The sequence below is a fragment of the Scheffersomyces xylosifermentans genome (genome assembly GCF_036884685.1).
Source record: "Scheffersomyces xylosifermentans strain CBS 12540 chromosome Unknown RJT20scaffold_3, whole genome shotgun sequence".
NCBI classification, from domain to species: Eukaryota; Fungi; Ascomycota; class Pichiomycetes; order Serinales; family Debaryomycetaceae; genus Scheffersomyces; species Scheffersomyces xylosifermentans.
This window is the reverse complement of record NW_027042941.1, coordinates 657,392-666,840: the sequence shown is the minus strand read 5'-3', so window position 1 is coordinate 666,840 and position 9,449 is coordinate 657,392. Positions and strand designations below refer to the sequence as shown.

The 9,449-nt window shown below is 38.1% G+C and overlaps 3 protein-coding genes across 3 annotated transcripts; 2 read left to right on the top strand and 1 right to left on the bottom strand. All coding sequences in view use genetic code 12, as the record gives it.

The window, feature by feature from the left end:
• Positions 1-100: 100 nt before the first annotated feature.
• Positions 101-559, top strand: RJT20DRAFT_134144 (ribosome biosynthesis protein; the record flags this gene model as incomplete). The annotated part of the gene is made up of 1 exon (XM_064918278.1): positions 101-559. One exon carries the CDS (start codon positions 101-103, stop codon positions 557-559), a length of 459 nt encoding a protein of 152 aa, XP_064774913.1.
• Positions 560-839: 280 nt separating this feature from the next.
• Positions 840-3,054, bottom strand: RJT20DRAFT_126897 (mitotic spindle checkpoint protein BUB3, WD repeat superfamily). Its single transcript, XM_064916861.1, has 2 exons — positions 2,267-3,054; positions 840-2,099 (listed from the first exon to the last, which is right to left on the bottom strand). The coding sequence occupies exons 1-2, from the start codon at positions 2,807-2,809 to the stop codon at positions 906-908; spliced, it is 1,737 nt and encodes a 578-aa protein (XP_064774912.1). The 5' UTR covers positions 2,810-3,054; the 3' UTR covers positions 840-905.
• Positions 3,055-4,654: 1,600 nt separating this feature from the next.
• Positions 4,655-9,204, top strand: RJT20DRAFT_126894 (oligomycin resistance ATP-dependent permease). Its single transcript, XM_064916860.1, has one exon. It carries the CDS (start codon positions 4,682-4,684, stop codon positions 8,939-8,941), a length of 4,260 nt encoding a protein of 1,419 aa, XP_064774911.1. The 5' UTR covers positions 4,655-4,681; the 3' UTR covers positions 8,942-9,204.
• The last annotated feature ends 245 nt before the right edge of the window (positions 9,205-9,449 follow it).

The following is a 9,449-nucleotide window of genomic DNA, read 5'->3' as shown; positions in this document are numbered from 1 at the left end:
CTGAAACATTGGACAAGTTAAGTCGTGGTAAGGCAGCAGTAACCAGTTGATGGTGCAAGTTAAGAAAAGAAAAGTCGATCTTGATGGAAACAACGGAGACATGGATATCTCAGACATCGACTATAATATTGATACCGATGAGGTTCTCAACCTAGAGGAGGAATACTACCAAAAGGGCTACAAAGAGGGCCAGGAGCACTCTACGAAACAGCAGCTTACGGAGGGGAAAGAATATGGATACCAAACTGCCTTTCAGAGATTCTTGATAGTAGGATATATCCAAGGATTGGTAGAAGAATGGACTGTTCATTTAGATGACTATAATTCTTCAGTTTCAAACCATTTGGTCCAGTTGAACGAACTAGTATCGGATATTCCCATGACAAATGGAGATAGCGAAGTGTCAGAGTTTGAAAAACGGATTAATAAGGCTAGAAATAAGCTTAGAGTGATTGCTACTTTGGTGAAAGAGTCGTGGAAAATTAATAAGTTGGATGAAGTGGTTAAACAAGTAGGTGGACAATTGCAAGTAAGCGAGAATGTCGACGACATGTGGTAAGCAATATCTAAGATAGGGCTCTCCAGGAATATCGATGAAATTATACGATTAATCTGAGCTTATAGTAGTTCAGAAGGTTACAACAAAGAGAAGAACAAAGGCAACCGATGGATAGTCTTGTACCCATCAGAATGTCTCCCGCTGGAACAGTGACGTGTGTAAGTGATATAAATACACCTATTGCTGTTCTAGAGGAAACGTTATAGACAAAATAAATGCTCTCATACTGTATAACTAAATGGTAAAACTTCACTGTTTAAATGACCCAATATATATATATATATATCCTTATATATATCCTTATATATATCCTTATATATCTCCTTAAATATATTGTATTATAGAATTAAAAGTGGAAGTCAAAGTCTAATGGTTTGTATTGACTTTCCAACTTGTAACTTAGGATACCTCCCAAAGGACAGTCGTTGACTCCAATGATCAATTGCTCTCCGTGGCCTCCCTCAATTGGTGCAAAATTTAAGCCTGTGCACTTTCCAATGAAGTCTATAGACTGCACCCTTGATTGAATACAAGCTTCTGATTTCTGCAAGTCCAGTAGTTGCATGATACCTATATGATCCAAACTCTCCGCCCATGAAATGTACTCTCCGTTGTAACTGAATTTGCAATTGCGTACGGGTCCACCATGCCGGTAATCAGAAGATCCAAGCGACCCACTCCAGGCGTATAAACTCTCATCCGACTTACGCTTATCCCAGAGCCTAACACATGTATCTTGATTACCTGTCAATAGTAAATTCGGGTTCTGAGTAGACCAGTCGCAACTGAATCCAAAGTCTTTGTGTCCTTTGAACTGTACGCAATTGTTAAATGTGGAGTTGATTGTTCTCTTGTCAATTATAAACGAATTAAGATGATCTCCTGTAACGAGTAATTCGTTAGAGTTGGTTGGATTGATGGCGGAACAATTTACGGCAAATGGTATGTTGACCATATCGTTGGTAGTTTTAGCCCTTTCCAAATCAAATACACGCAAACTGCGATCATTTGACGAAACTATGACCTCATTGTCTCTATCGTTGATGATAATGTGGTTGGTTATGCCGTCGCTGTTGCTGGTTAAATGATACTCTCCAAGAGTCTTGACATCTTCGGGATCAGAAACATCTGATAGTATAAAGCCTCCCTCAAAGGTCCCACATACTAGAAATTCGTCATTACAGCATAGAGTCGATATTCTATTATTCGAATTCTTAGATAGTGTTCTGGAATCTATTAGACAATCTAATCTCATAGAATCCGTCTTTTTTGTAAGTTTATTGTCTGGCATTAATCGATTGATCTTGAAAAAGGAATGATACTCTTCATCACTAGAAGCATTTGCCGTGCTATTCTGAACTGTTTGGAGGTTGTGATCATGGTAATAGCTCAGTGGGTAATATATTCCGTTTGCAATATTTGAGCCACAGCAAACGAGGTTACGTAACTGGAAATGGGTAATGTGGAGCTTTAGCTTGCTGAAAAATTTATGAAATTTAAAAAAGTCGGTGTTGATGTTACTTGACTTGATCGTAAGGTCCTATGTGGTGTTAGTAAATGAAGATAGTGCAGAAGATACGTGACACAGGATTCAAGATGATGCATGGAAAGATCAAAAATAGGAAATGTTTCCTTCGACAATCAATCAATTTGATCTAAAGTCCCTTTCTTGCCCGGCATCCTTTTGATCATCTGTTAAATACATACTTTAATCGCATTTTCTCTCGAACCAGGGATGTTATGAAACCAGTTATCCTTTCCCACTCGGAATCGGTCCAGGTAAAATTTCTTCTTCAAACCTGGCGGCCAATTTACACCTTGGATATCACTCCGTAAAATCGAGTCTATAGTAAAGGGAAGGCTGTCTTCCCTGATTTTTAATGCATTCAATATGCTTAATATATCAGCCTTCGTAAGCATGGAGTTGTCATCATATAGAAGATTGTACAAAAATGTCAATGACTCAGATTGGTTAAGTTCAAATTCATGATACGATTGAATTGATGATGTGCCACTTTCAGAGGACTCTGGGACCCCTGTTCTCATATCTTGATAGGCTCTTCTTAATGCATTCTCTCTATTGGCTTCATTTGCTGTACCTTCATCATGTCTATCTTGCGAGTGATTTTCTTCTGTACTGGTAGAGGTGGCGTTGGAAATACCATTTCTATGACGGTAAAGTTGAGGGTCCGCTTCCCGTAGTATTGCAGAGCTCAGATTCCGCTGGTCAGGGGTTAGGTGAACAGCCATTAGGTAATGTTTGCAGAAGAAGCCCTTTTATTATTATTGTGATATCAAGAATCTTGTTGTGAATTAGTCTGCAAACAGACAGATATGAGGAAAACTCTAAAGGATGCAAAAAGCAATCTTTTTCTATACGTTTTGAATACACAAAGAAAAGGCTAGAGGCTTTTGAAATATATGAAAATGACTTCACTTCTGTCTCCGTGTATTTAATACAAATATCTTAGTATCGATGTATATGAAGTCTCATCTATTCATTTTAATGTAGTTATTAGAACCATTCTGGTTTCTTTTTTTTGGCTTGAGAACCCAAGAAAGTTTGACGACATTATTGCAATTACAATGATTGAGATGCAAATAATTGAACACTACTCTTTTGGAGATGAAATTTCCAAAACAACCGTCGATAAAGGTAACGTCAACCGGGTTGCAGTCCAGTAAGTGCTTAATGGGAAATTGATATAGGACAATTAATATTGTACTCGGTATATTCGGAGAAGCAGCAGGAAATCCATTGTATGATTGAGACATTTGTCGTGATATTCTGACAGGCACTGGCCAAACCGTAGAACTCAGAGAGACAGTAATGCAACTCCCAAATCAACATGAAATCTGATATTTCAGTGAAGATTCGATCTTACTGTTATTTCAGGGAAGAACGAAATGCTGTTGTCAATTCTTTTGATTGGCATATACGAGGGACAGATTCCTCGAACAAGTTTACGGCTTAGGAAAACAATTTCAACCAAATCACAATCGATGAAAGAAATTAGGTCACCATTAATTCACCACTTAATGCTTCTTTCAGATATTGGTATTGGTTTATGCCGTTCTGACAGCCATTCTCTGCACTTTTTAGTAAGTTTGAAGATCCTGCTTTCTCTTATCAGAATATACTTCGATTGCAAATATGAGAAATTAATCACGTGATCCATTTGTTATCAATTCATTGTGTGTATCGATCCTCCAAGAGGTCCCAGTCCCAGAGGAATTTACCCAGAAAGACGGTCACACAATTACAATCGTCGTCCCCCTATTAAATTTCATTCCACTACATGCTTAGGAGTACCATGAATAAAGCTTGCATGGAGAAATACCACCACCGTTCTAAACGCCAAGTTAGGAATCGCACTAATACAGCCGAACAATCTCGTAAAAATATCTTTCCATGCGCTTTTTAAGGTCCGAGGCTTTTAGTCCTAAAAGGGAATTCTTCGCGACGGCAACCGAGAACAATGGAGCCGGACTTGGTCTTATTTCCACACAATTATAGGAGAGGACAGCATTACTGATTCCCTATGGCTTTTGAGTAATAATGGAGATTACAATTCAGGTCATTCACATATGCAAGGAATCTTGATAAGAAGCACAAGCGGATTCTAATTTGTTCTATCCATAATTCTATTTGTGCTTCGGAGTTTACAATTGTTCAAATGAACACGTAATGAAATATTGTCACAGTAAAGTAACTAAGACTAGGAGCGTAGAAAATATCTCTGTTTTCAAAATGTTTGACAAAATACCCCTTGGCAGACCGAATCTACACTGTCTCACAGCAACCCCAGGCAAAGATTAGAAGACCGTATTCCTAATCGGAATTAAACGATTCTCACCCAACGGCATTCAACCCCCTCAGATTTCTTCAAATAAATCATCCACTGCAGATATGTGACATGTTTCGTACATGATTACTCATCTGGCTCCACATAGAGGTTTTTTGCATCCGTGCGGCTCCAATGTATATCCAATTCGTAAGTATAACCGAAGCAGGCTTTGGATGCGCATGTCTAGATAGCTATATAAATAGCTGGTTTGTGCTTTAACAACAATAGAGTAATTCAGTAACATACGAAGCATATCTGCCAGCCATTGAATACAATGGAAAGTGACCTGAGCTCTTTAGAGCTAGGAGATGATGAGCTTAAACCGCAACAAAGACTCTTTAGTTTTCTTATCAAGGACAAGTACAAGAATGTTCCTCTACCATCAGATGACGAACGTAAACCATACCCCTACAAGAAGGCTAACTTCCTTAGTAAAATCTTCTTTTCGTGGTTACACCCTATAATGAACGTGGGTTACAGAAGAACACTTCACCCACAAGATTTTTTTGTTTTGCAAGACGACTTACATGTTTCCCGTTTTGTGGAAAGGTTCAATCGCGCGTATAAGAGAGAATTAGAGTACTCACAAGATAGACATTTACATAAGAAATACAGGGAAAGAGGAGAAACGGAGGCAACTACTTCTGTGAGTAAAGAGGATGATCTCGAGGATTTCACTCTTACCCATTTCAATTTGTTCTTTATTCTTTGTATTACCTGTAAAAGAGATTTGTTAATCGCTGGAGTTTTTGCAACAATTGCCATGAGTTTCAATGGTTTGTTACCATTGTTCATAAAGAAGTTGATCAATTATGTTGAGAGTAAATCATACGGTTCAAACACCAATGTTGGTATTGGAATAGGTTGGGCCTTTGGACTAGCCTTAGTGGAACTCACCGCCGGTATCACTGCTAATCACTACCAATACCGTGGTTTGGTTATGGCCGCCCAGATCAAGGCAGCATTGACACATTTCATGCTCCAGAAATCTTTCAAGTTGAGTGCCAAGTCTAGACACAAATACACCCAAGCCAATATTACCTCTATAGTAACAACAGACTTGTCCAGAGTAGAGCTTGCATGCTTGTATACTCCTGTTCTATTGACCTTCCCTATTCCTATTGCAATTGTCATTGTTATTTTGGTTCTCAACATTGGTGTGTCAGCAGTTATTGGAATTGCCATGCTTGCACTTTTCTTGTTAGGTATTTCTTACACAACTTCTCAATTATATCGTTACAGAGCCATTGCAAGTAAACTCACTGACATTAGGGTTGGCCTTATGAAAGAGTTGATAACTAATTTGAAGATTATTAAATATTATTCTTGGGAGATTCCTTATTTGTCCAATGTGATGAAGGCAAGGTCCAATGAGATCAACTTCATATTCAAAATTCAAAGGTTAAGGAATTTTGTGTATGCGGTAGCCATGAGCTTAACGGGTATTACTGCAATGATAGCCTTTTTGGTGCTATACGGAATAGAGGGTGGAACAAGAGATGCCGGTTCTATTTTCTCATCTGTTTCATCCTTTGAAATTTTATCTTTCATAATGAATTTCATTCCTCCTGCAGTGTCTGCAACTGCTGACATGTTCATGGCCTTGAAAAGAATTGCAGCTCTTTTAACTGCAGAAGAAATGAAACCAAGTAGCAACTATATCAGAAGAGATGATAATGAAGACTTAGTAGCTATTCAAATCAATGACGGAAGCTTTCATTGGGAGACATATAATGATGATGACAACCAAGAAGAACAAGGCGATGCTAGCGATGATGGGGAAGCCATTGAAATGAGCTCATTGTCTGATAATGATGAGGAGGCTAACTCTTTCTCAGGGTTACGAGGCATCAACCTCTCCGTGAAGAAGGGTGAATTCATCGCGATTACCGGTGTCATTGGATCTGGAAAGTCATCTTTATTGAATGCCATAGCTGGTTACATGACTTGCGATGAGGGATCAGTCAACATCAATGGTTCCATGGTTCTATGCGGTGCGCCCTGGGTACAAAATGCTACCATCAAACAAAACATTATTTTTGGTTCAGAGGAAGATCGTGAATACTATGAGCAAGTGGTATATGCTTGTTCATTACAACAAGATTTAAAGAACTTGCCTTCTGGTGACTTCACTGAAGTGGGTGAGAAAGGTGTTACATTGTCAGGTGGTCAAAAGGCAAGAATAAATTTGGCTAGATCAGTATATTACAACAAGGATATAATCCTTATGGATGATGTTTTGAGTGCAGTTGATGCAAGAGTTGGAAAGCACATAGTTGATCACTGTTTCATGGGCCTTCTTAAAGATAAGACGAGATTATTGGCAACTCATCAGTTGTCCTTAATTAACCAAGCCGATCGTATTGTGTTTTTGAATGGTGATGGTACAATTCAAATTGGTACAATGTCTGAATTGAAGTCTACAAACGAAAGCTTCAGAAAGTTAACCGCCTTTCATAGAGATACAGAGAAGGAAGTTGAAGAAGAAGCTTCCAAAAAACAAAAAATGCAAGATAGTTATGACATTGTTCAGGAACTTATCCCCAAGTTTTCTAATACTTCTTATTCCTCTACCGGTGGCCTTACCAGAAGGAAAACACAACTGAAAGTCGATGAAATTTACGAGGAAGAAGATGACGAAGAAACATTCAGAGACATCACCAAAGGAAAGGATGGATCGAGGAGCAAATTGATTCAGAAAGAAGAAAAGGCTGTCAATCATTTAAAGTCGGATGTCTACTTCAACTATATCAAGTATGGAGCGGGCCGGTTACAGCCATGGGGATTTCTCATTGTGTTTGGTTTCTGTTTGACCTTATCTACATCCTGCGAAATTTTTACAAATACTTGGTTGTCGTTCTGGATTTCAAAGAAATTTCCTGGTAAATCAGATGGCTTCTACATTGGACTCTATGTCATGTTCAATGTACTTTGGGTTGCATTCCTCACTATGCAATTTATTCTGTTGATAACTTTGACAACGAATACTTCTAAAAATTTGAATGTGATGGCTATCAAGAAAATTTTACACTCTCCAATGTCTTTCATGGACACAACTCCAGTGGGAAGGATTTTGAACAGATTTACTAAGGATACTGACGCTTTAGACAATGAAATCAGTGAAAATTTAAGAATGTTCACCGTTACTACTGCAAGACTTATAGGCTTTCTTATTCTTTTCATTGTTTACTTGCCGTGGATTGCAGTAGCTGTTCCTTTTGTCTCGTTCATTTTCCTTGTTGTATGTAATTACTATCAGGCATCTACCAGAGAAATTAAGCGTATAGAAGCAGTGCAGAGATCATTTGTATATGACAATTTCAGTGAAGTTTTAAGCGGTATAGACACTATCAAGGCATACAAATCTGAATTAAAATTCACTGACAAAAATGACAACCTGATACATAAATTGAACGAAGCAAGTTTCTTGGTCAATGCCCACCAGAGATGGTTAGGTATCCACCTCGAGGCTTTGTCAGTTCTTCTTGTTTTGGCTATTGCTTTATTATGTGTTAACAGTGTTTTCAACTTAAGTGCTGCCACAGTTGGTTTAATTTTGACATACTCAATGCAATTAACGCAGGAGTTTACTCAATTCTTTAGATTATTCACAATTGTCGAGAATGAAATGAATTCGGTGGAAAGGGTCTGCCATTATGCTTTCAAATTACCCCAAGAAGCTGAATATACAATAGAAAAAACACAACCATCTGCTGATTGGCCGACTCACGGAGAAATTGAATTTGATGGTGTTTCAATGGCATACAGACCTGGTTTACCCTTGGTTTTGAAAGATTTGACTTTCAAGGTGGCTTCTGGAGAGAAAATTGGTATTTGTGGTAGGACAGGTGCCGGTAAGTCTTCTATCATGACAGCTTTATATAGAATCACGGAATTGGATCAAGGACGGATTCTAATTGATGGAATAGACGTATCCACAATCGGTTTGCGTGATTTAAGGTCCAAGATTTCTATTATTCCACAAGACCCTGTATTATTCAACGGAACAATTAGAAGAAATTTGGATCCTTTTAATCAACATGGCGACGAAAAGCTTTGGGATGCTTTGAGGAGATCAGGAATAATGAGTGAATTTGAAATTTCCAATTGTAAAAGTATAGATATAGGTGAATTAACTGGGGACGACTTGCCACGGTTCCACTTGTATCAAGAAGTTCAGGATGAGGGACTCAATTTTTCATTGGGAGAGAGGCAATTAATTGCCTTTGCTAGAGCTTTAATAAGAGACACCAAGATCTTGGTTTTAGACGAAGCAACCTCGCTGGTGGATTATGAAACTGATAGCAAGATTCAGGCCATAATTGCAACCGAATTTAGACACTGCACCATATTGTGTATTGCTCACAGGTTGAAAACGATTTTGAACTACGACCGTATTATTACCTTAGATAAGGGTGAGGTGAGAGAGTTTGATACTCCCTGGAACCTATTCAATGCCAATGGTATATTCAAGCAAATGTGTGCAAAATCTGATATTACAGCTGAAGATTTTGAGACAGCAATGGCATTTTGAGACAGAATTTTGTTTCTGGTAATTTTGTTAGATTATATAGAATTTTTAGTTAGTTTAATAATGATTTGTCTATTTTTAAGAAATTTTAATTGTAGTTGTTTCCTTGGCTTGTAATGAAATATGCAGCAGATTTTGCAGTCATTGGATGGATGTACTTGGCTTCAATTTTGGTATATTGAACTAATTGGCACTCCATTATTCAAACTTACTGTAAAGTCCCAAACTTTTATCAATTGACCTAATTGGCAGAACCATGCAAAAATCACCATACCACTTAACACGCCATCATGCCTAAAAACATACAAATTCGGGAACCCATTTACGAATGGCGATTGATTTAAAAAATCCTGTATGTACCCATTTGTGAATCACATGATCAGCCTTATCAGACCAGTTGATTTCGTTTTTCTACTGTGTCGGATGCTAGATCTTCCCATTTCATCCTGATGAGATAAGAAGATGGTGACAATTGATGTGACAAGTATCGAAACGTCAATTGAGCAAGGAA